Genomic DNA, 27,143 nt, shown 5'->3' with positions numbered 1-27,143 from the left:
AACTACGTGAAACGTTCTGGCCTGCACAGGCAGCTTCAGAAAAAACTAGACGAAAAGATATTTTAGGGATTTTTTTGGTTTGTATGTGGGCGGGAATTAAAACATTTTGAAATTCCTGTTCTCTGGGACATTTTGATCCCTGCTTTTCTGTTTCACAACAGAAAATCTTTGGGATTTCAGAATTCTCCACACTGGAAATTCATGTTTTGACAAACTCTCTTGGGTAGTGATGTCTCTCTTGCAGAATCTTGAGAGAGAAGAGTGGGGTGTGATCTCATTAGATTACCTAGTGCAGGGATATGATCAGGCGTGGGTTTTGATTGGTTGGTTGTTTTATCTGTGAATGTCCCCAGAAATAGGAATTCCATCATTTTCCTTGGGAGAGAGTGTATTTTGTCCTTGGCTCAGGGAATGGCACAATCTTTTTTTGAGCTGAATTTCTAAAATGTTAAAATTGTGATAGATTTCTATAAACCTGAGCATCTTAAAGTGGGATTTGGGGAGGAGGGTTGGTCACATATATTGTCTAGATTCCAGACCCTGCTTGCATTATGTCCTATTCAGAGTTTATCTTGTTGAAATTGTGGTTACTTCAGGAACACAGTGGCTAGCCGGTCCATGTGCTTCTCCCAGCCTGCATTTAGGGGATTTGCTCTGAATCCAGGGTAGAAAGGATTGGAGCAATAGCGGAGAGTTTAGAGCACAAGCCTTGTCCCACTGCTGAGCCCTTTTTTAAAGTGTGGCTGGGTCTCCTTACAATGAACTGTACTTATTCTTGGCTTGGTGCGAGTTGGCAATTAAGGTACTACAGTAGAAGCGTCCTGTGAAGAGAACTGATGTATGGTGGGCTCCATGGGATAACCGAGGTGCACTTCCTTGGTACTCAAAGGTTGTATATAATCAGTCCCTGTTTGAACTCCACCCTCCTGTAAAGGTGCATACACCTTTCAAGAGGCTCCTTGCCCCAGAAAGCACACCCTGAAGCTAGCTCTCCACACTTGCTTTTATTAAAGACACAGCGGCTTTCTAAAGGTAGCAGGGATGTGCAGGTTAGCTGTGTGATAGAAGTGGAAAAGCAAGTGGTTCCGATTAACGTTGTTGTTGAAGGCAGTTCTGAGAATGTCCAAAATGGGTCATTCAGTTACTTGCTGGAGTACTGAAGGGCCTTGGAAGATATGAAAACGATCGGGGTTCTCCTTTGCTGATGCTCATATTTGCTTTTATCCGTTACCAGACAAATGGGCATGGAGTCGGCTTAACCCGTCCGGGGTGAAACCCACTCCCAGGTCTGGCTTCTCTGTGGCGATTGGTCCCAATAACCGCTCCCTTCTGTTTGGAGGCGTGCATGATGAAGAAGAGGAAGAGAGCATTGAAGGGGACTTCTTCAACGATATTTATTTCTATGACATGGGGAAAAACCGCTGGTTTCCTGGACAGCTAAAGGTTGGGTTTTGTTTTTTTTAAAAATAACACAAATATATTCAGTTCGTTCTCTGTGATCATTTGATGCATGTCCTTTGGGCCTTTTTTGGCCTCATACATCTTTCTTGCAGTGTGAAGCAAGCCTCTTTCTAATAACTCAGTGCTCTAGAAGCTGAGCCACCAGGTGTGTCTGCTGCTTTGATCTGTGACCCACTGATTGTGAAGAGGGCGAGAAGCTGTAGAAGTTAAGCTGGGGATGTGCAATTCTAGCAGGTTTTTGCTACCAGACCAACTGAATTCTCTAATTTTATGCTGCCCCTCTCCTTCCCTGCCACATAGCTCCTTGTGCTCTCCATGCCCTGCCTCCACAGTGTAGTGCAGACTGCCACCCCTCTGGGGAGAGAGGAAACCTGTGAGCCCTGATGGTTGGGCACAAAGTGAGAGTGACTCAGGAGGCAGTCTCCCTCTTCCAGGAGTCAGGCTGTTCTGCCCTGTTGTCGTGTAATGCAAAATGAAACAAAGCAGCATGAAAACATAGTTACGGTGTTTTACTGGAGGCCAGCTCCAGGTAAGATGTGTAAGTCTGACATGAGATAGTTCAGTAAAAGCTACTGTGAAAAGATCGTGCATTGCGTTGGGATCAAAAAACCTGCCTCTCTTCCCCATTGTTGATGAGCTACTAGAAGAGATGAAATACTAACCTTGGCTTGTAAGAGCTTCAGGAATGTGGTCCTCAGCTCAGATCTTTGATTTTGTTTGAACCGCTCTCAAGGGGGAAGCGAGGTGCAGATGACCTAGTTGAACTTCCTTCTTTCCACCCCCACTATTTCTGGCTTTGTTCTCAAAAAGAAGTCGTCAATCACATAATAACAGGCAAACATGCACTCGGGTGTTTGCTTCTGCCTGCCCAACTGACTGTTTTCCAGCCCTTTCATACAGTACTTTGAAGACCTGGAGTGCTTCCTGGTAATGCGCTGTAATTTAGCACCCAGCAATTGTTTTGATTTCACAAACTGGTGGGTTATTTTCTCTTGCCCTTGTCACAGACTGGTGGACAGTGTGTGTGTTTGCGTACACCTGCAAGATAGAGAGCAAAAGAGCTGTTTTCTGTCTCTTCAGCACATGCTGCCGTTAATAGAGGAAGAAACTCCACGCTGTGGGTTCTCCAGGAGTTTCATTGCTCCTTGTTTTATGTCTTACAGAAGTCCATGCTGAGTGGGACGTTGTACCTATCACTTGAGATTTACAATTCTAGTGAAAAATAATTTAATTCTCCTCCCTCCCAGCTGCATCCATAGTATTTATATTAACTGTTGTACAGTTATTAGGTGCACACAGTTCACATGCAGTCTCCTTCTGTCCCCTGTTCCTGTTAACAGGGACCAAAATCGGAGAAGAGGAAGCGAAGACGTGGCAGACAAGCTGAGGCAGAGGGTGCTGAAGATGAGGACATGGAGAAGCAACATCCACAAGGCCCAGTGGAGATAGTCAAAGAGGTGGTGGCAGAAGATGGGACTGTCATGACAATCAAACAGGTGATCTCTGGACCTGCAGAAGAGGAGGAGAGGTCTGAATCAGAGGAGGAGGAAGATGGAGTCTTGAGCCAGCAAGTGGAGCCATGCCCACGTTCGAATGCCATGTTGGCAGTGAAGCATGGGATTCTCTATGTGTATGGAGGAATGTTTGAGGTGGGCGATCGCCAGTTCACCCTCAGTGACCTCTACAGCATAGACCTACACAAGATGGAAGAATGGAAGGTGCTAGTGGAGATGGATCCAAGTAAGCTTCGATGGTGGGATCTCTGTCTCTCTGCCTTCAGTGTAGCAACCCCCAGGATGTGGTTTCCAGCAGTGCTGTATTTTACGGAAAAAAAGACCAAACAACTATGGAGCTCCCTCAAGGGGTGGTGATGAGCCTTTGAGTAGTGTTTTTTCCTGTACAGGAAAAAGCTTGGGAGTATGTGAGCGTCTTATGGTCAGTCTCTGCAGAAACCTGTCTGGTCCAGAGCTTTGCGATCATGGTAGCGAGCGAGCTCTGGTCTGTCTACTCTGAAAACCAAGACGTAAACAGAGCGTCTTTGTTCACTGGTGGCAAGTTCTGGCCTGGGAAGTCCTGCTGTGCCATACTTATCCACGCAGGAGAAGACAGAGATGTATGCTCTTGCCTGTCCTCACCTTCTCAGGGCAGTGAGGGTCTCGGGTACTGCAAAGCATGTGGGTATTAGCTAGGGTTCTCTCTCTGTACCTTAAACATGTAGTGTGTTTGCTGCGTACTCTGACTGCTGTGCGGTTCCCAAGCTGGGAAGGCTAGTTCAGGGGATGTGTGGCAAGCATGGAAGTCAGTTCCCTGAATTCCTGGCTGCATGGTCCTTACATGAGCGTGGTCAGTGGTGTTGCAGAAAGCATTACCTGAGATACCTCAGCGAAGATGGATTTGAAGCAGGAACAGCATGTTATTTATTTCTTCTACTTTCTTTCTCATCAAAGAAGCACAAGAATGGCTGGAGGAGTCAGAGTCAGAAGAGGAAGATGACACGGAAGGTGCAGAGGGAGGGGAAGAGGAAGAGGAGAGTTCTGAAGAGGATAGTGAAGATGAGGGAGGTAATGATTAAAATAAATGTTGTCCTCGTACATCCTAATATAAAGTGAGTTTTGGTACAATACTTGCTCGTCCTGCTGCCAGCCTGGGAGGCCTCACAGGCATCCAGGTGAGTTTTCCAGCAAAAGCAGAGTTTGCATAGTACACTGCCCCCGGGGCAGAGGAGAAATTTCATTGGGTTCTGATAGGTTTTTAGGCTATTACATGTAAACACAAGAGTAGCCTTGGACAGGTTGACACATGGAAGAGCAGATTGCCTTCCTTAGCTGTTTGTGACCTCTCTTTCTGTCTTCCTCCCATTGTGTACTAGGAGAGGAGCAACACCCATCTGTTCAGCCTGATGAGAAGCATGAAGACTATCTGTCCAGGACGGAGCAGTATTGGATTAAACTAGCCCGCAGCAACATGGGCCCGGATGCCAAGGAGAAGAAGGTGGTAAAAGTGGCACATGCCATGGCGAAGACTTTCTATGGAGATTCGGTCTAGATATTGTTGAGGCTGTTCTATGAGTGAAGAAATGTGCTGGGAGCAGTGGTTAACCCTGTTGAACTCAGCCTGATGTGCCAGGCAGTCAGCGTGTCTAGAAGGCGTCCTGGCACTCCATCTTTTGCCTATTCCGAGTGCCTCAGGGACGACCAGTCTCAGTGTGCCTACTTGGTTAATGCTCTGGATGTGCTGTTATTTCCCTGGAGGTTGTGGGAGAATCTTGAGGAACAGGATTGCTGTCCAGGCACTTTGTTCTGCTGGGGATGGTGTATGCAATACTGTATGTTTTGTTCAAAAGTTGTTTTGAGTCAAGACAAACTGCACATCACAGTGGTTCACTGGTCCCAAATTCTCTACCCTGACGGGGCCAGAATGTATCTCCAAGGGTTTCTACAATAAACTTATTTGGTTACATCATCTTGGTTTTCTCGGTTAATCCTAGCTTTTCTACTTCATTTTCTCCTGCTGTGGAAGAGGGATTGCTGTTCCCGCTGTGAAATATGCAGGTAGTGGTCGTAAGATGCACCAGCCGTCCTGAGATGTGACTACGCAGCCTGGAGAAACCTGGGAATCCTTTCATACCTTATCTGTATGAGAGCCACTGTAACCCCTGATGTGTGTAACAGTGGAAGTATCTTCCTTTTTAATGTTAGCTGTAGCAGGTTTTGCCTTTGCTTGTGGAATCTCCCAATTCAGTTTCTCACGCGTTGGCCAAGAAAGCAGTTGTCCTTCAAGTGAACTCTTTATGACCAGCGAAATGTCCTATCTTGAGACCTGATGGCGTGCTGAGGACAGGAGGGAAAGGGCTGACACTCTCAAAGGACATGTTTTTACCACTGGTTCCTGACTCAGCCCCTTTCCTCAAGGCCTTGCTTTCTTTCCAGTAGAGCAGTGCTGTGGGCCGTAGGGACAACAGATGGGATACAAGTGTGTCTGTTGCAGCAAACAAGTGATGACTTGGGTTGACACCAGAAGGTACTGGCTGTCCTTGCGCAGAGAAATCCAGGGTGCCATGGGTATTGTTTTGACTGTGGCATCACCAGGGAACCAGCTCTCAGGAGAGCAGTGTTAGGTTCTGCAGCACTAATTAGAATGTAATAAAAATTAAATAGAGCAGGCTGCCAGTGTGATTTAATTGTCAAGATAAAACAGTGGTTGATAGGGAGGTGCCTTCCGTGCCAAATGACGGGGAAGAGGTGAAAACAAACCATTTAGTGGTAACCTAGGAAAGAATCCGTGGTGCTGGCTTGGCTAACGGCATCAGTTGCCCTGTTCTCCTGTCACTTGGGTTAGTTTGCAATACCTTGATCTCATTGACATTTGATCCGTCGTGTGTGTGTGACATTTGTGGCTTTCTGTGCAAAGTTTTGGGGAATCTGCCACTCAGTTACATTTGCAGGTTTTTTTAAAATTACTATTTTATTTATTTTATTTATGTTTGAAAAATAGTGGTTTTAAAATCATAGCATCTGTGCAGAGGGCTCCATTCCAAAAGCCCAACCAGAGGCAGGAACACACACTTTTTGGTAGACTTGCTTTATAATTTTTTGCCTTTTAATCTTTTCAAATACAGATATGCAACCTGAAAGAGGGTTTTTTTGTTTTTTTTTTTTTTTTTTGAGCTGAAGCCAAGTTACAGCAGTGCCAAGGATGAAAGATAGTTTTGTACAGGGCTGCGGCAGCCGCAGGAAAGGATTCTCCCTCCCCCTTCTCCAGTGGAGGGACTGTTGGATGAGGGAACCAGATGCATCAGATGAGCTGGAATGTGTGCAACGATAATCTGAGGTTTTTCCTTTCATCTTGTCCTCAAGGGCTCTGGAACGTAGTCCTAGTTGTGCTCTGTGCCAAGCTAAGTATGACGGGAGAAGGCATAGACTGGAAGACACACGCTTCCAAGGAGCCTGTGAGTCAGGATGGGCCAAGCGTCCCGCTCCTGCGAGTGGCACAACAGCGTGTTCGTGCAGCCTCCTGTGGGGAGCACACCGCCTGCCTCGCAAAGGTGAGGGAGAGGAGGCTTTGGGGGTGGGTTGCAGGGGGGATGTTGGCTTCCCAGGGCTGCCATTGCTCTGCTGTGAGGTTGGGCTGACTTGGGCACGCAGCTTGGCTCTGTTCCTCCCAGAGCTAGGGTTTTGGATGAGCCACCAGGCTGTGGGCAGTCATACAGCTTGGTTCAGGAGGCTCTGGTGGCCATCCTTAGGTTGTATGATGAGAGGATGCTGCCGTGGCAAACTGTCCTGGCCTGAAAATTGAGGCTTAGTTGTCGGCTCTGACAAAACAAGGCTGTCACACTGTCATTGGAACAGCCTGTGTGGGGACTGAAACCCACACAGGTGTCCGCTCTCACCGGAGCGTTTCTGCCTCAGGTCCAATGGCTGCAAATTAGTTCTGGTGCGTCTGCAGCAACTGCTCAGCAGAACAAACAAGGCAAATGCAGCACTCCCTTGAGCCAGCTGCAGCCAGCAGCAGCTGAAGATCTGGCTGGACACCCTGGCGCATCTCTTGCTGGTGTAAGCGTGGAAGGCTTGGGAGCTGTCACATGTTGGTTGAGCAAATGAAACCTCTGAGAAAAGGTAAAAGTTCTCTGTGGTGGAAACCCAGGCAGGGATGACTGATTATGACTACTACATTAAGTGCCTACAGAGGAAGTCTGAACGTGATGGGCTCTGCCGTGGTCTTAAGAAATGCAGACTGTGATACTTTGATAGGAAACTGTAATGGTACCTTGCATCTCTGAGCATTGGCTGAAAGTCCACCGAAGCCTATTGAGGGTTGCTGGATCAGATATCTGGTTATTTTTCTTGTATTGGGTCCAAAAGTACCCTAAAGAGGAATGTAAGTGTTTTGTGGGCAGACACACACCAGTGAAGTGTCCTGCCTAAAATGATACCCAAGAGAAGGGCCAGGGCTAGAACTTGGTGGAAAACTAGGAACAGAGAAACTCTAGCAGTGTCTGTCATAAGAGTAGTTATTCTTGTCTGACATGTACAAAGAACAGTCTGTACATTTTTTTCTAAAATGCATGAACGCACAAATAAAACTCAGTTATTCCTTTGGCATCCATCAGACCATTGCTTTTGCCCATCTCATTGTAAAGGGATGAACATGTAAATATTTACATTGGAGAAAGAGACCTTGGTGTGTTATTATATCTGGAAACAATCAAGCTGCTGGGTTGGTGGGGGTTTTTTTCAGCTAAAAGTCAAGGCTCAAAGTAACTTTTTTTTAATCCTTGAGGAAAATGTATTTAGTAATCCTTTTTTTTTTTTGGCCACACACATACTGTAATTGCACTGTAACACAGTGAAACTGAATTTTTCTATCACATTTACATGCACAGGTAGGAAGGGAAAAAGAGAATAAAGGAGAGTGCCAGCTGAAGTGCATTTGACTTTAGGGGGTGCACAAAAGAGGCCCCAGTAGAAGATTACTGGTTTCACGTGTAACTCAAGCTTAGCTTGTAACACACGGGATTGCTTCTTCCCCACGTCCGTGTGTGCGGTGTAGCGTGATGAGCGTGGAAATGAATGAACCTTGCTGTGGAGTTTTATCAGAGAGCAATCAGGGTAGTTGGGCTGAGCCAGAGATAAATGCTGTTTGTAGATGGGAAGACGGTTCCTGACATCGCGGCTTGTGGGATTTTGCTAACGGCTCCATCATGCTGAGTTGTTGGTCTCCTTGCTGCGCTGCCTACCTGCTGTGGTGCCTTGTGGAGATAAACCAGTCTTAAAACTTCTGCTGGCAAATTGCTTGTTTGTCAGGCTTGTCGCGCTCTGCGCAGTCTGGGTTGATCTCATCCTTCTTCATTCATCTTACAGAGAATCTGGGTTCATTCACCGTCTTGTTTTGTGTCAGCAACGCTTCTGCTTTCTTGCTGCAGCAGCACCATGGGTGAGTCCAACCAGTACTAAACAGCCCCAAGCACGTTGTGTCTGTCAGCAAGACAGAAAGGCTAAAGACACACGTGTTTGTAGAAAAACAGGTCTCTGAGGGATGGGGGAGTGGGAATGGGAGCATATCAAATGCTTTAGCTTCTGGTGGGAAACAGCTGTTGGCCCAACAGCCGCAGCATCCCTCATCACTAACCCACAGCTTCTGAACATTACAGACGAACAAGACAAGGGCTTTGAAACATGCTCCATGCTGAAGGGCTTGGGGAGCAGTGCTCCTGCTGCTCGCGGGAGTCATTCTCCCAGCTCTCCCTTCCAACAAGGCCAAACACCCGATACCAAAATGCAGCTGCTGCTGGGGTGGGGGCGGCTGCTCTTGCGGAGGAGGTAAGGGCTTGGGTGTTGGTGTTCTTACCATGTTAAAACAAGTGAGCCTGAGCCATGCTAGACCATCGGTGCTGTTAATAGTGTACCCAAATCGGGGATAAAAGGAACTAGGCAGATGATAAGGATTGTGAGTCTGCTGGGTAGCAGTGTAGTGGAGCAAATGACACCTGAGCACGAACATGAGTCTCGTCTTCCAGTGACACCTCCAGATGGGGAATGTATAACCCACCACGGCATTTCTAAGCCAGCCATCCAACAAAAACTTTTGGGCAACGCTCGGCAGCTCTCAACATCTACAAAGTGCCATTTCCTTTAATGTTTCGGAGCATGACCTCTGAGATGCCTCAGCTGAAGGGAGCACAGCTCACGATGTGTCTGAGTTACACATTCAGACCTTTGGGCACTGATTAGTAGCCATGGGGGTTCGTTTCCTGTTGAAAGCCCCAAGCCCCTGGCTTGGCATGGTAATGAGGTGATTACGCATACCCTGGAAAAACAGGTTGGCGGTAGCACTGAAGCTAAGTGCCTGGAGGGTCATGTTAGTCTAAACAGACCAATAAAAGGAACTCTTGAGCTTGAAATGCCTCCGAGAGAAGCATGGTTCTGGTGGATCTGTTATTCAAAGGCATGTATCTAGTGCTTGCTGCATTCGGAGTTGTCTTCAGCAATGGTTCGATCCTTGGGCACAGCGCAGAGCTGGTCAGGGAGCCTTGCCGCGAAGGTCAGTGATCGGCAGCAACGTGACCCATGCAATTCATTTGGGGACTGCGCCAGGAGTTGACCCGTTCCCCTACACCAGGAAAACTTGTCCCCATGTCAAGAGTCTGCAAGACCCATCTTCCGTGTGAGCAATTTCCCCACGAGCAGCAAAGCTGTGCAGCACCGGCAGGAGATCCAGTCCGGCCTCTGCTCTGGTCTGCTTTAGCACAAATCTCTGGAGCCAACCTCACCCTATGATAGTTTTAAAAAATTCCTACTTTTCCATCCTCCCTAACTTGCCAAAGCCTGTCAGGACATCTAATTAGTCCTTGGGTTTCAATTAAGCCCTTCATCATCGAAATGACATTATTTCTCCTCTCGCCCCTCCCCTTCTGTTGCAGTCTGGATTTTTTTTATTTTTTTTTTCCAGCAGTACTGAGGCTTCATAACTCCGCACAAGGTAAATAGATGCCGCAACAGCTCAGTATCTCTGAAAGATCAGGCCCTGGAGAGTCCCAACGCGCTCGGAGAATCTGGGTCTCGGGTACAAGCAAACCAGACGCCAGATGGGCTGGTGAGAAGCTGACGTGGCACGAGCAGGCGGAGGATTTTTGTATTCCTTCCTTCTTGCCTTCCCCAAAGAACGCGGTGTCAAACCAGCCCGTCGCTCACACAGGTGGGGGCTGGCTGGAGGACCAGGGTGTCCCCGGGGAGGGAGAGGTGGCCCTTTTCCCAATGGCTTTACTGAGGTGGGCTGGTTCCTTGAGCCCCAGCCCCTCCTTGTGTTTCAGGTGCTGCTTGTTCCGCTGCAGGAACATAAAAATCCCATCGCAGCCTAGAAAAAAAAATATGATCTAAACCTTCAGCTGTTCACTTGCATCTGTCAGTGTGGACATAAAACAGCAGGTATGGACAATTTACATAGATTTATGTGCCACGCTGATAGACGTTTTAATATGCCTTAGGTAGATACGCATGAATCCAGGGCTCATAAGACAGGGAAATATACTGAATTACCTCTCTCTCTGGGCTACTTCTCAAGAATACTTCTGGCCTTGGGCAAATGTGAAAAGCCCAGAACTAAGACAAATTGCTCAGCTCCCCGTGATTAATAAAGGAATCATTATTTTTAAACACGTGGTTTGGGAGCCAATTAATATTAGTCTTCGGCTGTCTTCCACGCTGGACAAAGCTCAGCTCGACTGAGGTTTTATCCCGCAGGGAAAAAAAAAAAGCGAGGAAAAATCCGAGTTGCATTTGTGTCTGTACGTACCTGCTGGTTCGTGGGCAAAGGCAGGGATAACCAGTCGGTCACCAGTGTGAAAAGCTAGTCATGGAATCACTGGCACTTTTATTTGATCGATAATGAGAGGCGTTTTTGTGCTGTTTTATATGCATCTAAATATCGTACTGTGTTTGCCTGTAACTGCTTAACCCGCTCCTGGCCGGGAGCTTTGTGTCGTGCACTTGAATGTACAAAAAAAAGTCCTGGAGAGTCTTTACAAAGAGTCGCAACCAGCATTACAAAACACAGGGATGGGCTCCTAGGGCGGCGATCACAAGAGGTCGTTATTTGGTTCATTGCAAGGACGCAGCAACCATTCCAGGGTACAAAAAAAGATGACCCAAAAGGGGAAAAAAAAATAAAGAGGAAGAGGTATGAAGATGATGGACAGTTACTGTGAAAAGTGAAATGAAAAAGTTACTGGGATCTCGCTGCCTTCAGTTGTCATTTACCCTGTCCACCCATAGCCCTCTGCCTGAAAAGGGAAAGGGAGAAAAAGAGGGAGAAAAACTGCGACAGGAGGGAATAAGACCATGTAAGGAAAAGAACTGAATTTAACTGGCACATGCTCTAATCCTTAGTTTATTTCTGGTTAAAAATATAGCAATCCAGTGCAGTGTAATAAGAAATCTGCTGAAAAGGTAGCAGAGAAACAGCTAAAACAGAAGCAAAGCAAAGCTGAGTCCACAAGTCAGGGCTGTATCCAACAACTCTGTATGTCAAATGTCGAGGAGGAGGGGTTTTTTCCCCTCCTTCCCCCCCCCCCCCCCCCAATATTTCTGTAGATGGGTTTCATCCCCCCCTCGGGTTGCTGCCACACTCGCACCTCTTCTCCCGTGGAACACAGCTGCAGCGGGTAGAACGGAAGGCGGAATTTGGTCCCAGGATGTACCAAATCCCAAACAAGCCATTTGAACCCTACCTGGTGGTGGTGGAGGAGGATCACCGGCAAAGCCCACCTCCCACGGCGGGGAAAGACGGCATGAGGGGGGAGGAAACAGTACAGTTTTGGAAAAGCGAGGGGCCATCGGCCATTTCCAAGCAATTGAGCTAAGACCACGCTCTTGCGATCGGGACCATGACAGCTCAGAACAGGGATACGGCATCTTTAATGAGTATGCATATTATCAGTGGGGACAGGGGAGGGGAGAAAATCAAGGCAGGCATATTACAAAGATGATATAAACGAACAAATTAAGTGACATAGAAAAAAAAAAAAAAAGAAAAGAATACATCCTTAGAGGCTGCCATTGCCAACGATGTTTGGTTTTTTGTTTTTCCTTTTTTTTTCTTTTTTTTCTTTTTTTTTTTTTTTTTTTTTTTTTACAGGGACATGTTGGAAGCTGGAATATACATCCTGCATTACAAAGTGCAAAATACTACATGCTCAGAGCCCAAGCATGATGTCTGAAACAGTCCACAGCAAGATGTAAGAGACAAACCCACCACCCTCTCCCTCCTCTCTGGGACATGCTCCAGTGCTCCTCCCCAGATGCCTTTGAAAAACAGTTTTATCTTATTTTGCTGCATTTCGTTTTATTGTATCCCAAGCGGATCAGAATTGAGCCCTCTCTCCCTGCTCCCTCCCCACCAGTCTGCTCCCCGGCATCTCTGTGCGTGCGTGTTCGGGATGGGATGCTCAAGGAAGGCTGCACCTCGCGTGTTGGTGAGCCCGGCAGGATGACCAGCAGCTCCTCAATTTGTGTTGCTGAAGGTGCCTGCAAGTTTTGGTTTGGTTTTTTGTTGGTTTTTTTTTTTTTTGAGGGGGGGTGGGTGGAAATCTGGGTACGCATTTTTACCCAGGAGAAATCGGCTGTGAATTAGAAGTAGCAGCAGGTGGTTTTCCAGCCCTGCCATGGCCCGGGGGGAGCAGCGCGGGGAGGAGGAGTGAAGGCAGGAGGGTGGGGGGGCTGCTGCTCGCACCTTGTGTTCCCTATTCCCCCCTCCCCGCCCCAAGAAATTTAGCAAATCACCAATTGCTGCTTTGTTTTAAAAAACAAATAACAAAATGGGGCCCGTTGCCCTTCTCCCATCTTTCACATCTAGACGGGGTGCGTGCCTTCCCCGTGCTCCTTCTCTCCTCCTTCTTACAGCAACGTTTCTCCATGTGCGAAGGGAGAAGGAAGAAAAGCCTGATTTCGCTTTTCTCTCCTGTTTACTTTATCGTTAAAGCTGTTGTGGATTTCCCTGGGAAACTCAGCCTGGAGCATCCCAGGACCCGTACATACTTCAAACAAACTCTCCCCACAGTCCCCTCACCTCGTCTCCATTTTGGGGTTTGTTACCGTTGTTACGAATATATTTTTTTGGGGGGGTTGAGGGGAAGGGGAATGAGGTTTTATTTTGTTGGGATTCCTTCTCATCCTTTCCAGTGTTGGGGGGGCAGAGTGTTGATAGCATTTTGCCATGCCACACAGCATAGTGTTATACAAGCAAAGAATTTTGGCTAAAATCCAAAAAACATTACCCAGGAAAAAAGGCAAACTGTGAGTGAGACTCGATCGTTTGTTGTTCTTCTGTGAAAAGACTTGGAAATTGTCGTAGGACAGTTCGAGTTATGATTTTTCCCTTTTTGTTGTTGTTGTTTGGTTTGTTTTTGTTTTGTTTTGTTTTCCCCCATTCATACATGTAACTGTTATTTTTGCAAACAAGACAGTCTTGAATTAGATGAAAAAGTTAATAAACAAAATGGCGACTCCAATATTTAGTAAGATCACCATGACTACCAGGATTGGAGCTGAGCCCTGGAAGAGAAAGAGAAGGAGAAGGAGTTAGAAGGCGCGTTGGAAGTCTGCCGAAGGTTGTGCTGGGTCCGGGCCGCGGCAGGACAGCGGGTTGCAGACCCCAGACGGCCCATTTACACCCTCCAGCAAACGATCCCAAAGCTCTCGGTAACCCTCGCTGAAGCTTCGCAGGCTGCTGCCCTAGTGAGGACGGTGCGAATGAAGATCTCCCCCTCAGAGGTGAGCAAACGGCAGAAGCAGGGACTAAACCCAGATCTGCTGCCTCCGTCCCTGTGACAATAAACAGGTCCCCCCCGGCTCTTTCAGCTAAGCACGATGTCCTCCTAAGGCAGCCCTCCGGTTCTCCAAAGGCAGACAAATCCCTCTCCCGTTCCACCAACAGAAGTGATCCGGGCTCTGCCAGGAGCCCCTTTGCTCCCTCCCCACACTGACCCATAGCCCAAGGCGTTTTTGGGGCCCGCAGCATCCCCGGCAGCGCTGTCCCTTTATGCCCGAGTGACAGCAAAGCTGCCGGACTCCTGCTTTTCTGAGCCACTTCCACACTTACTCTCCATCCATTTGCCTCAATAGACACGGACACCTGCAAGCCCTGGGGCAGACTGTTTCTGGTCACGCATTAGCACCAATGGCGTGGGAAGTCCCGACGTGAGCTCCGGACCCAGCGTCTGCCCAGCAGACACCCGGATGCAAACCCACCGGACACATCCATTAGGACGGCAGTTGCTCATGGACTCCCCCATGTCCCGCACGTAGGAAATCTGGCCTTAAAACAATAACTAAAATCGGTTGCTTACCCGGGGTGGTCAATGAAAAAGGAAAAAAAATAAATGTATATTGGATCATATAGTTTTTTGGGGATGATTTGGAGGAGCCTTCAAAGAACATTCCCCAGTAAACACGACTGCTTGTACAGGTATCCTGATAATGGCAAAAGTCAGGCCAGCATACGGTGGTCTATGTCAAGGCAACATTTTGGGAAAGCTCCTTTCCTGAGGTTCACATGGACCAAATCAAGCTCCCGAGGACTATCGCAGCATCTCGCCCCGCAGCTGGCCCACGTCAGCCTCCCACTCTAGGGGCTTGAAGCGCACCCCAGAAGCACCCATTACTTTCCACTGAGCATAAAGGCGGCCCAGATAACTTGCGTTGGACCTGACGAGGATGCTGGACCCTATTAGCACGCCAGGAATGATGGGAAGAGACCGCTCGGTGCCAGGACTGCAGACAACCCTCCAACGCATCTTTCTGCAGCGCATTGGTCAGAAAAACATCCACCCTGCCACCTCGTCCCTGCCATGAGACGTTTGCTGTCCTAAAGCGTTAACGTGGCTCGCATCAGGGTGAGCAAGCCTGTGTGCAGGTAGGTGGTAGCTATTTCTCGGAGTAGCTGGTATCCTCGTCTATTCTTGCTGCAACGGAGCTGTGCCAGCTTTAATCGCCTGGAATGGTATAAACGCTTTTCTCTATGCTCCTGCCCTCGTCGCAAAGGCCCCATGGCCGTCGGGTCGGCACGGGGCAGGGGTGGGCCCCCTTTCCGAGCAAGTCCTGGTACCGCTCTGCAGAGCTGCTAGGGGCCGGGGGGGTGGATGCAAAAAAAAAAAAGGCAAAAAAAAAAAGGCAAAAAAAAGCTCCTTGGTGGCCAGAGATCGTTTCTCTTCTGAGCAGGCTGATTCAGTTCGCATTTGGGAGTGGGTGGGAGCGAGGATGCTGGAGCATAGGCATATTTGTAGCTTAGCAACAGGGTCAAAGGAAGCCAACCACATGGAGGGATTGCGGAGAGCCTCTCCTGGCAGCCAGGTATCCACGCCTGACTGCTTCCAGCAAATCTCTCCGCCTGCACCACGCAAAGCCTCCCAAAGGCAGAAACCACCCCCCTGTTACCACTCCTCCCCGCCGGCCCTGCCGCTGCCAAGCGCTGCGACGCGGCGTGTTATTTACACTGGGGGGGGAGCGGTGGGTTAGCTTCATTTCAAAAGATTATTGGGTTTTACGATTTTTGAGCTGGTGTTAATGTAATAACAGATTGCAAGCGATTATCACTGTCGTTGTTTCTGTTGGCAGGGCACCACAGAGACACAAAATGCACTCGGTTCCCTCCACCTCGCAGCCAGGGAAGGACTTAATGGCTCTCCCTCGCGCTTGGTCCGCTCGCCATTTGATTTCCCCTGCCAAAGAAGCAGCCACCATGCCTGCCCCTGCTCCGCTCAGGCTACTGCATCGTTTCAATACCGTGAAGGAGGCAAAGTTGTATACCAGCTGCCGCGAGCCCGGGATCATCTGGAGGCTGCTTTCTCCTCCCTGACAAAAGGTATAGAGCAGGACCGGCCGGCTCTTAATTCCCTGGTGTTTGAGCTTCACCCTCTCACACACAGATACTTTGGGATGGACCTGTTGGGCTGACTGAAATCACAAGCCTTTGTGCTGTGTTCAGAGGATGCTGATGGTGGGATGGTGTCCGGGGAGGGAGCACACCCTTCATTTATACACCGGTGCATCAAAGTCGTGCCCTCACCTAGAAAAATGGGGGGAATCAACGTGCACGTTCCCATGGACGATTGTTTTGCTCAGCTCCCTGGTTCTGCGCCTATCCGCATCCTGCATCCCCTGTTCAGCGCAGAGGCAGGAGAAAATGCCTGCTCCGCCACTGCGCCTGCCAGCAAAAGCATCCCAGAAATAGGATGATGACCTGGAAGGGGGTGTCTGCAAACTGAGCAGCTCAAATCCACCTGTCTGACAACCTACGAATTCCGCTTCCTTTTTACAGGTCCTTCTTTTTAACACCTTCTTCCCCACGCTGACTCCAACAAGGGCCCTCCACGCAGCAATTGCAGGTACGGCTGCTCCCTGCCGTGAGACACCGGCGTGTCTTAGCAGGGGCTGGAGTCCTGCCTGTGGCAGCTGGTGGATAAGCAGCTTTGCGACTCTGAAGCTTCTGTTTTAGCTCCAATTACAAATCCTGCTGCATTTCTAAATGCTTGTGTCTGGCTTATTTCTAACTTGTAAGGTCTTTGTGCCTTAACCTCTGCTCAGAGGAAACGCTTGCCCTTCTCCCCTTTGATGGCAAGGGTGTCCTGGGATACGTGTCATCTGTTTCTAAGAAGTGATTGCTGCTCGGTGCCCAGGCAGAAGATGAATCACTTTTTGGGTTTGTGCTTTGGAAGAGATGTTTTGCTGAGCCCAGCCTGGCAGTAGGTCAGTGAACTCCCTTTTACAGCAGCTGCAGACAGCATTTTAGAACTAGCAGCTTTTACAACTCGCAGGCCACACGCTAGCCCTCGACCGTGAGCCGCCCACCTTCGGAAAGAAGAGAAACAGCCCCTGATTTGCAACTTTGCGTGTTGCCTCAGTAGTTTGGTAGGGCTTTATCTCATCTTTGGCCTTCCTGAGGCTTAGAAAAGCCCAATGAAACCCCTAAGGCCAGCAGTATCGCAGTCTGGGGTGCGAGAAAGCCAGAGGTTGAGCTGATTTTCCGTGCCTGGCGTTTGTGTGTCGCAGACAGCAAGCAGCCTGCAAAGCTTTTCTATCTTTTTTTTTTAAAAAAAAAAAAAAAAAAGCTACAACACTCTCTTTAAGCCCTGAAATAGTAGTGCTAAAGCAGGCCGTCAGGAACTGCAGAGATTTGTTTAAACTACCCTGCCTGTCATTCAGGAGACGGGGCTCTGCCGCGAAACGCCGCGCTGCCTCCCAGCACAGTGCCCGCATGTCCAGAACCTGCTTTACTGGGAAGCAGACGCCAGTTGGCAGCGTCCTCTCACCCAATTTTAGCTGTCTAAATGTTAGACATCTAGTCTGCGCTCACCATCTAGGCTGTCTGTAGATCAAGTGACGTGAGACGAATTCCACCCAGAATGGTTACCAGCCTGGCTCCAGGAAAGGGAAAATGCAATCAAGCTCTGGTGCGCCGGAGCATCATCCGGCATACTGGATTTCATCAGCAAAACAAGGCAGCTCTGGGGCTGAGGGTTTTTTTTTTTAATTTTTATTTTTTATAATAAGATCCCTGGACTCCTTCATAGGGGGAGGAAAACATCTGCCAAGGATGGGCAACATCCCCCAGTATCAGCGAGGCGAAAGGGTCCTTCTGTATCAACAGAGATAGTCTCCTGGGACTTTGAAGATTTCCTCCGAGGTTTAGGGAGCTGGAACCTAGACCCAAACCCATGGAAACCCTGAAACGTGAATAACCCCTTGCTATGGCACAGGAGTAATAACACTAAAAGCAGCTGCAGAAATAACGAGTGAAGGTCTCTGCCAGGCTGTGGGTTTCGGGACGCTGCGGCTCTGATGGGGGCTGCAGCCCAGCACCACCAGTTCTGCCCCTCTGTCTTGTTTGTTTTTATCCTTTAACTGTTGTGTAGCAACTCAAGAGCCTTACTGGGAATACAAGGGACAGCTGGTTTACAAATACAATTGTAGCATAATTAATTTAAGCATTAACAATCCATTATTATGTGTTATCGCAGGGTACAAGCTCTGTCTCTCTGCCATGGAAACCATAGTGCAGGTTACCTAGGAATCCCTCTGGGATCTATTAAGTGTAATTACTAAGGACTTGGATCAGCAAAAAATATATATGCATTGTTTTCCAGCCTCAGCACTGCGGAAAGTGCTGAAAACTTAGCAGCGCCGTGGCATTTGTGCTGAATTGTCACATAATTGCCAGGAACAGGCTGCTGTGAAACAGTTAAGGAGCATTTAGCAAGAGAAACATAAGGGATTTGCTTGGCTTTCTCCAGCGCATTGCTGCATCTCCCGCGACTCGAGGAAGGGAGCCCGGGAGATGCTGGATGTGCCCGTGCAAGAGGAACGGGCACTGGGTACCCAACTGAGTCGGGTGGTACCGAAAAACCCGCTTCTGCAGAAAAAAACCCGGGTGGGTGAAGTGGACGCAGGGATTTGTGCCGAGGCGGTGTCTCTTAACGAAGCCTTTTGTTGCTTCTGGTTCAGTCCTCCCGTTACGCAGCCGGGAGCGAGCTGTGTGTTTGGAGATCTATGTATGTTTTTAAGATTCTTGGTTCTCGTGCGGTCAAAAGCTGGCGTTTGACCCCAGCTTTTTCAAAGCTAGAAGAAGACGCGGAGTTGGGCTCAAAACCCTAAAATGAATCCAGGATGACAGGAGCAAAGGCAGCGAGGTGCTCCCTTCAGGTACATCAAAGGGCCCCTGAGATTAAAAGGGTTTTAAAAGGACCCTGTCAAGTTCAACATCGCATTTCTCTCTGAACATTATTTACCTCACGTTGTTACAAGTAATACCTGCGCTGTCTGGACATGAAAGAGATTAGAGGAAGAACAGCTTCCGATTATTATTTGTTTTGAGAAGAGACAACCCCCACGCCCTTCGCTTTGTGCCTGTGTCGGCTCTTCCCGCTGCAGCCCCTGCGGCCATGCTCGGACCCGGCTCATCGCTAGAGGTGTGGGTGGCGAGCGGGTGTCTCCCACGTAATTATAGCTCACACCTGTACGGACACGTACAGGGACTGGGGTTCGAACCTGTTTGCTCGAGATGAGAGAAATAAGGAAAACCCAGACACGCTTGTGTTAGGACACCCGGGGAAGGCTCCCGGTGGGGAGAAAGAATGAACGGAAAAACCTGCAGCAGGAAGACTGAGAGGACCACGGGGATAAGCCACAGGGTTTAGTCCCAAGGAATCTAACCACGAAAAAGTCCCCAGGCCCCTTTCCCAGCAGATTGGGAGCATCTTCCCATAGACGGGAGCATCTCCATGCACGGCATCGAGCCGGGGCTGAGGTGCAGGTGAAGCTTCACAATTCAAACAGTGGGTGTCTGTTTGGGACAGAGGAAACAGCCAGCTGGTTTGTTTGGGTTTTTTTATCTCATTTTACACTCTTTCGGGCTAACGGTGCCTAACTTTCCCGAAGAAAACGCTCCACCTCGAGGTAAACCCCTTCAAGAATAGCCCCTCAGCCGCTGGAAAAGGCAGCATCCATCGCCCGCATCAGCAGGGAGGTGGCATTTCTGGGGCAAGCTGCCCTGCTCCGTCCCCGCAACCTTGCTCCGTGGAAGCCTGGGCTGAGCCCCCCGTTCCCCGAGCGTCCTCGCTGCGCTCCGGCTGCGCGGCCGGCTCCGGCAGAGCCCTGCGCTCTGCAGATTGGCTGCCTCCTCCTCACTTTCCCCAGCGACAGCGAAACCTGCTCAGAATATCTCGATGGAAAATACGCCCCTCGCGCAGCCAGCGAGCGAGAGAGGAAGATGCCGCAGCTGCCGGGATCCCTCCCCGGCGGGGGGTACCTGGAGGCGAGAAGGGGGTCCCTCTGAGATCCCTAACCCAGCAGATGCCTCGCAAACCCCGGTTGCTGCAACCGTTTCCCCCCGGTTTGTTTGCAGTCAGCAGCAGGACAGTCAGCAAACAGCTGAGACCACTGAGATGTTACCCGACAGCACGTGACAATGGAAGAAAATGTCAGGGGTGGCTGGGGAGGGGGTTTGGTGGTTTTTTTTTGGCTGCTGCCCTACCATCGGGCTTTCTGAGAGAGGGGGATTTTAAAGGGCCGAGTCTCGAGCCTACTCACACCTCCAGGGTGCCTTTAGTGAGACCACAGCGTGTCCCTAGAAGTCCTCATCTAAATGGCCGCGATCGCTCCTGCTAAATGAGGACAGGTACATGAATCAGGCTCCGTTTGTGCCCGAACACTGGCCCTTCTCGCAGGCGCGCTGAGGACCTCTGCGCCTAAAACACTTCTTTGCCCTTTTAGAAGCTGCAGATGTTCAGCACCTGCAGAAAAGGAGATGTGTTCTTCTTTTTTTTTTTTTTTCCCCCCAACCCTAAAAATGTGATGCCTTTTGTGCTGATGGATAAAAGGGTTGCTGGCATTTTAGAAAACCTCTTTCCCTTTCCAGTGTCTCAACAATTCCTTTTTTCCTTCCCCATTTTAGATCTTCTCAAAGGCTCTGGGAACCTGTGAAGCATTCAGGCACAGGCTTGAGCTTTGCGCCTCGTGGGCCTTTAGGGCCGGAGAGGATGGTGACGTTCGTATAAGTCCCTTAATCCGACAACACCGACACCGGTCCTGGCGCGTTGGTTTCCGTTTTCATCTGCCCGAACGATGACAATTGATGTGAGTTTGCTCTGTGCGCGCAGGGGTCAGTGCACACAGAGACACAGAAAGATCAGGTGGCTTTAAATGGAATTTTAAAGCGTCCGTATGGCTGTAGCGCCGGCTTGATGACCCTGAAACCCCGAAGTCCCCTGATGGCGAACACCAAGCAGCGCTGAATTTCATCAATGTTATTGAGCAGTGGCCTCAAGAAATGACCTTTATAAGAGCAATTTTCAATTACTGATGTGCAGCACCAGTGAACGGGGGTTCTGGGAGCCTCTTTGTAAGGGCCTGGTGAAAAATGACCGAGAAGATCAAAGCTCCTGTAGCTCATATAGCTACCTGTAAGTCTAAAGGTCGCATCCCCACCTGGGCACAGGCTGCAAGAGGCTGGACACCAAGGGACGCCCCCCCCCAAAGCTGTTCCTAAGACAAAAATCTTAGTGGTGTGGGGAGAGAAGTCATAATTTTAAGGCTGCGTTTTTGCAACGCCTTTTGCATCCCCACCCCGTTCCCGCGAGCGCTGCCAGAGGTGTGTTCGCTCTCAAAGCTGGAGCCGGCACTCCAACACAGAGCCAACCCGCCGGGCTCATCGATGGCATGTGTCGAGCCGGTTTATGGCGGACTATTTTTAAAACAAGCTAACCTGCGAGGGTGACCTCAGTTCTGCGCAGGGATACTCCAGGTAGGGCAAAAATAGCCCTCCTCAGCTAAGAGCATCCTTCCCGTTCGTTGGCAGGCACCTTTCTGAAACAGCCCAGCTGCCTGGGAGATGAGAAATGCCCTTTTCAGCGAGCAGCTTCACAGATGGCGGTGCCGCGGATCGCAGGGAAGCAGGCTGTCAGGCAAGCTGAAACGGCGTGGGCACACACACGCGTGCACGGCACACGCGTGCGCACAGCCAGCCCTTCCCGGGCTTCGCCTGCGCGCTGGAGGCGAGCTGCGGGACGTCGCAAGGGGAGGGCTATCTCAGGCGAGCACGAGAAACGGGGCTCTGGGGAAGTTGGGGAGCCTTAACTCTGCGTGAAAAGATCTGGAACGTGAGCAGGAGGCAGTGGGGCTTGGGTTTTTTGGTGGTTTTTTTGGTTTTTTAGGACTGACCGTGCGAGTGCCCTGTGTCACGGAGCGTGCACGGAGGGAGGTGGATGTGGGGAGTGTGGGATAAGTCCTTCCCCCTCAGCCTTTCCCTCCTCTTCCTCAGGCACTCACTACGTTCACCGAAGTTTGAAATGCTTCGAGATCCTTGATGGCAGGTGCAGGCAAGGTCACGGCGTCCGGCAGGAGGTTGGAACACAAATCCCGGCACTTCCCATCCCTCTCCTACACCCCCTTCCCCTGCTCCTGCCCGACGACCCCCCACTCCCTGCCAGGCCACACGGAACAAAACCCTGCGAGCACAGTGCAATTCTTGCTAGAACAAATTGTTGCTGGCATTGTAGGTTATTTAAATCCACATATTATCTCTTCCTCTGTATTACATTAGCTTCCTCCCAAACCTTCGCCATCTGTTCCACCCTCGGTTATGAATGTGAGAAAACTGAACATGCTGCTTCACAGCTACAGCACTTAAAAAGTATGATGTGCATCCTAATGGCTTTTCTGTGCGCCTTTCCATGCAGGCTGTGCCCCTCCGTTAGTGCCCAGGATTCACTCGGAATAGCCATTAATGTTAGGTTGCATTAGCGGCTATTTACCTGCAGGGCTGCAGCTCAAGCCTTCCTCCCCGGGCGGGGGGTTTGTGTGCGATGAGGAGCCTCAGCAGCGCGTCTGACCCGGGCTGGGTGGGGAGAGAGACCCCAGGGCCGCTCGTGGCAGCCACCTCCCCGAGGAACGCCTGCCTCTCAGCGAGGAGAAACGGTGGTTTCATCCCTCCTTCGGGACCCGTGTCTCCCCCAGCTCCCCGCCCGCCGCGTGGGGTCACGTTATCAAAGGCACTGGACCGTCTGCAAGTCCCACAGACTTCAACAGGGTCGACGTCCGTGCAATTACAGCTGCTGCTTTTCCCTTCTGAAAGCCTGTCAGGCTCCTAATGCTGCCTGTCATTTCTCTCGTGCTTCACGGGCACGGATGCTAGCAGGTACGGACAGGTCTGGCCTCGGCACCCGCGTCTTGGCTGGGTGGTGTGTGCTCGGGGCTGGCTTCACTTGCAGCTCTTTTTCCTGGACTGGCAAGACGCGTCCTACGGTGCAGTCCACCAGCAAACACACTGCGTTCAGCTCTTCTCAAACGCTGTGTGGGTGCTCTCGAGCCTGCGCCGCAGCTTGCGAGATGAATTGGAAGGCAGAGAGCTACGGGGCTGTGGGGGGCGGTGATTTATCCACAGCCACGGCAGGGAAACTGTGGCAGAGCTGTAGTTTAGTCCTTCCTGCACCCCGGCTGCTCCCGGGCTGCAGATGTCACCGCTCCTTCCTCTCTCCCACCCGTTCACTCTCATCCCTCGGCTGCAGGTGCCGGCACCTTTGCTCTGCCGGCAGAGCCGTCGGCGGGCGGCTGGAGGAGCAGGGATGCTGTAGGTATGGCAACGGCAATCATACGTCACAGACGGTGATGCCTCTAGCCCAAACTTTCGGCGTGACTGACAAATGCCATTTCAGTTTCATGATCCCTGTCTCCCAACCAACCAAGCATCATCTTCCGCTGCCCTGACAGGGAGATTTAGCTCCTTTCTTCTGCCGGAGCCTGAAATGTCACCACCTGAGAGTTACAGATTTTCCGTTTCTCCTGTGTAGGTCTGGCCTGGGCTGTGGGACACCCGGCAGCACGGGACCCCTCCAGCCCTGCCCTGTGTTTGGCACTGACTCGACAAGGGGCAATTTGGAGCGGTGGTGGCTTCGCCACTGCTCCCATCGGACCCCCGTCACCTCTCCTAGCAATGCCAAACCAACGGGGAGAAAACAAGTGAGGAAGCCGCTCTCAATGGTAAGTCCAGGAATCCCAGAATCATAGAATAGAACCATAGAATGTGTTGGGTTGGAAGGGACCTCTAAAGGCCATCTAGTCCAACCCCCCTGCAGCCAGCAGGGACATCTTTAGATCAGGTTGCTCAGAGCCTCATCCAGCCTGGCCTTGAACGTCTCCAGGGATGGGGCCTCCACCACCTCTCTGGGCAACCTGGGCCAGTGTCTCACCACCCTCAGTGTAAAGAACTTCTTCCTCATGTCTGATCTAAACCTGCCCTGCTCTAGTTTAAGCCATTGCCCCTCGTCCTATTGCTACATGCCCTTGCAAACAGCCCCTTCTCATCCTCAAAAAACAGGGCTGGAAAGGACCCGAAAAATCACACAGCTCAGCCTTCTCCCAAGGCAGGTTCAGCCCCGTCCAAGTTACATCTGAGCTGCAGATGTCCAAGCAGGTCTTAGACCACCTCTTCCCTCCCAGCCACCACGGCCTCCCCAGGCAATTCGTTCCAACCCTCAACTCACTAGTAATGGCTAATGGCTCACCGCTGCCTCTAAAGCTTGAATTAAAGCCCATTAATTCTGTTCATCGAGAACAGATTATTCCCTTCCACTACACAGCAGCCGTTTGATGTGTTTGAAGATCGCTCTGTCTCCTCTCCTCTGGCCCGGCCACCTCCAGCTCTTCCAGCAGCCGGTTGTCAAAGCCCAATGTGCCCTTGTCTCTCCCGAAATGAGGAGCCCAGGACTGGATGTCTCACAAGGGGTTATCCTCCAAGTGCCACAAGCCGTGCTCCGGCTTAGAGAGCCTACTTGTGTTCTTCACAGCAGGGCCGCAGTGCAGACTGACGTTTGGCTGTAGCTGCTATATCCCCCTGATCTGCAGAGCTCTAATAGCCCACTGGCCTTGCTGTACTTGCCTGTTGCTTTCCCTGCCTGAATTTGCACCCTCCTGTCTGCAGTTTGCCGAGACCCTTTTGCATTGCATCCCCCGCCCCGAGGGGCTCGTACCCCCTCCTGGATCAGCGGCATCCACACACCAAAAATCCTGAGCTGTGTCACATCACGCAGATCAGTACAGGACAACCCGAGCAGTGATCAGCTCAGGAATGCAACCCCTTGGACACGTCCCCAGCTCCGTCACCATGGTTCCCTCCTCCACCTGGGTCAGGTCTCCCGTATGATGCGGTGACAAGGCCACTCCTGCTTCCACAGGCAGTGCCACCACACAGCGGCGGAGCGATGGAGAGCTGCCGCAGGCTGCCGCGGTGCCCAGCTACCAGGATGTACGCACTGACGTCGCAACAGGGTCCCGCCACGCTCTTGGGCCGGCGTGAAGTTCTCCTGCCATAACCTAACCACAGGGAAGCATCGCCAACGCCTTGCCTGCTCCTGCAGCTTTTCCACCAGGTGAATGCTCAAAATCCCAGTGTTTTTATTGCTGGCCCCGGGACTGGGTTGCAAAACTAACTCAAACTTGCTGCTCGCACCCCTCAGCTAAAAACCTGCTGTTCCCACCAAGAGTGTCTGCGGAGAAGAGCCCACACCGACTTCCAGCACAGGCTATTTTGCAGGATGGGAGAAGGGAGGAGGGCGGATTCAAGGCCCAAACCCGCGGTAGTTTGGGGGTCACCTCTGCTGGCCGAGCAACCTCCCCTTCCGCTCCGCTGCAGTACCACAACAGCTCTGCACCGGGTTTCTCGGCCGGATTTCAAACACACAATTTCGCCTACTTACCGTACCGGATTTGAGCGCATCCCCATTGTCCTCTTCAGATTCTAGTGCAACAGGTAAAGATTTCTGTGGCGGGGAGAAGGTTAAGTCCCACCTCAGTAGCCGAGGTTCAGCTTTGTCCCCAAATCTCAGGTTTTCCAGTTTCTGCACCGTGGGCTCGGCAGAGGAAGCTGGCCTGAAATTCTCTTTGTTCTGGGACTTAGACCGCAGTCTCTGAACCCCAAAGCCCCGGTCTTCCCCGCGGTGGTCGTCAGCCATGCTCCTGCAGGGTCCCCCTTTGCTGTAGTGTCTTTTTTGGGTGTGAATCTCTTGCATATAAGAATCCATCCTCATGAGGGGCTTCATCTCCATCTCGTAATTGCTCATCTTCTCCTCGTCGAGCTCAAGCAGTTTGGAGCTCCCTGAGCTGTGGTTGTGGGACCTGTGGTGGGAAGTCCATGAAACTGTGGCTGGGGAATCTGTCCACCTCTCTCTTTGCTTGTGGTTGGAGGCCGAATGTTTGTGTCCTCCGCTCCGACCTCTGTAGTCTTCAGGGATGGAGGCTGACCCTAGCTGACCGCTGCGCAGCGTCCCGCTTCTCACGCCGCGCGTCCCGCCGACCTTCTCTTCGCTCCAGCTGTTGGGGCGCAAGTAATCCCCGCCGCGTCCCTCCAGCAACATCTGGATCTCCCCACCCCGCTCTTCGTCCACCGAGACCTGCCTGGAGAAGTGAGCGCTCTTGTTCCTGCAGGAAGGACCCAGGGGCGGCGTGGAGGAGGGACTGGCAGGGAAGCTCTGCAGCGGGCTGTCATCGGGAGTCAGGTCGGACGGGGTGGTCCCTTTGCGGTACAGCTCGGGGCTCTCTTGTTGGAGAGGCGTCCCGGTGGAGAGGACCTCAATGTCATCGCTCGAGTTCTGGCGCTTCGGTCGCTGGCATTCGAGCCCTTTTTGTGCGGTCGTTAAGAGAAAAGGGAGAGGGAGAGAGAGAGAAATGCAACAGGATTATTTCTAGTCTGCGGGCGCCCACCAGGCTTCTCATGTCAAAGAATAGGGCTGAGAGTGTCGGACGGCAGGGAAACCGCGGGGCAAGATCAGGACAGCAGCAGCGTCGCACAATGAACAGCTTCTGCTGCTAGACCGAGAGAAGAGGCACCGCTGGATTTACACCAAACCTGCCATCACCCCCAGCACCCGCAGAGCAGCGCGGTGGAAGCGGCTGCAGCCTGACACGGGAGACGGTTTGGCATCAGCTGCCGGTGTCATCAAGACAGAGGCATCCCTGCATTAAGGTTGTGTTTCTCCGCTGCCACTAGCCCAAGGGCTACCAAGCCTTTTAGAAACCAGCTGGCACCACCCTGGCTCTCATCTCCAGCTGACTCAAGGGGGCTCGAGGGCGGCTTCTCCTTTAGCACCCGCAGTTCCCGCCTGCCCTGCTGCCGGCAGGCACCCTGCTCGCGTGGGGATGCGCCTGGAGCGACCCTGTGTGCGTATTACGAGTCAAAGGACTCGCAATAGTTGCTCTATGTGGGGAAGCCACTTCCGATGCGGAGCTGCTGGGAGCCCGGCTGGGTGGCGGGGATGCAGCAGCTCCCAGCCCCACTCGGAAGCAGCCTGCACGGCTCCACGGCACCATTCCTACACCGCGCATGCAGTTGCTCCAGCCCCGCTAAGGGCGTTATCTCCCTGCCCATGGGCCTTTTTCGGGGCATCCATCTCACCACCTTTTTTCCACCAGCTCCAACCCCAGTTTGCAGGCACGAGAGGGGAAATCTGAGATGCGGCCGGTGGCAGCCCATGGCTCGTCCCATGCCCTGGGCGATGCTGGGATTGTGCCCAGCTCACTGCCCACAGCCCTCACGCTCCTTCTCCGGACAAGAAACACGTTGGCTTTGCAGCTGCCTGGCTTTGGAAGGGGAATCTCACCTGGGAGCTTTCAGAGGGTGATGGTCCCTTCTGGGCAGATGTG

The 27,143-nt window shown here is 51.1% G+C and overlaps 2 protein-coding genes and 1 long non-coding RNA gene across 6 annotated transcripts in view; 2 read left to right on the top strand and 1 right to left on the bottom strand.

The window, feature by feature from the left end:
- KLHDC4 (kelch domain containing 4) overlaps window positions 1–4,923 on the top strand; it is a 29,710-nt gene extending 24,787 nt beyond the window's left edge. For all 4 annotated transcript variants that reach the window (XM_054198665.1, XM_054198667.1, XM_054198666.1 and 1 more), the window contains 4 exons: window positions 1,235–1,443; window positions 2,802–3,201; window positions 3,909–4,022; window positions 4,331–4,923. In XM_054198665.1, the coding sequence (XP_054054640.1) occupies window positions 1,235–1,443; window positions 2,802–3,201; window positions 3,909–4,022; window positions 4,331–4,506 (899 nt within the window). In that variant the 3' untranslated portion in view covers window positions 4,507–4,923. The remainder of the gene's footprint in view (window positions 1–1,234; window positions 1,444–2,801; window positions 3,202–3,908; window positions 4,023–4,330) is intronic.
- A 3,482-nt stretch (window positions 4,924–8,405) lies between these two features.
- Window positions 8,406–25,307, top strand: LOC128908448 (uncharacterized). Its single transcript, XR_008465950.1, has 11 exons — window positions 8,406–8,780; window positions 9,910–10,155; window positions 10,271–10,385; window positions 12,094–12,193; window positions 12,316–14,868; window positions 15,570–15,816; window positions 16,273–16,339; window positions 20,404–22,644; window positions 23,297–23,486; window positions 24,680–24,874; window positions 24,962–25,307. It is a non-coding gene; the product is annotated as an uncharacterized LOC128908448 (long non-coding RNA).
- Window positions 13,382–27,143, bottom strand: part of JPH3 (junctophilin 3) — a 57,056-nt gene continuing 43,294 nt past the window's right edge. Inside the window, exons 4-5 of the mRNA XM_054198664.1 lie at window positions 25,202–26,121; window positions 13,382–13,508 (exon numbers count right to left, since the gene is read on the bottom strand). Coding sequence (XP_054054639.1) covers window positions 13,428–13,508; window positions 25,202–26,121 — 1,001 coding nt within the window. The 3' untranslated portion in view covers window positions 13,382–13,427. The remainder of the gene's footprint in view (window positions 13,509–25,201; window positions 26,122–27,143) is intronic.

The sequence above is a fragment of the Rissa tridactyla genome, chromosome 4 (assembly GCF_028500815.1).
Source record: "Rissa tridactyla isolate bRisTri1 chromosome 4, bRisTri1.patW.cur.20221130, whole genome shotgun sequence".
In the NCBI taxonomy this organism is placed as follows: Eukaryota; Metazoa; Chordata; class Aves; order Charadriiformes; family Laridae; genus Rissa; species Rissa tridactyla.
Note: the sequence above shows the minus strand (reverse complement) of the source record. Positions and strands in the feature narration are given on the sequence as shown.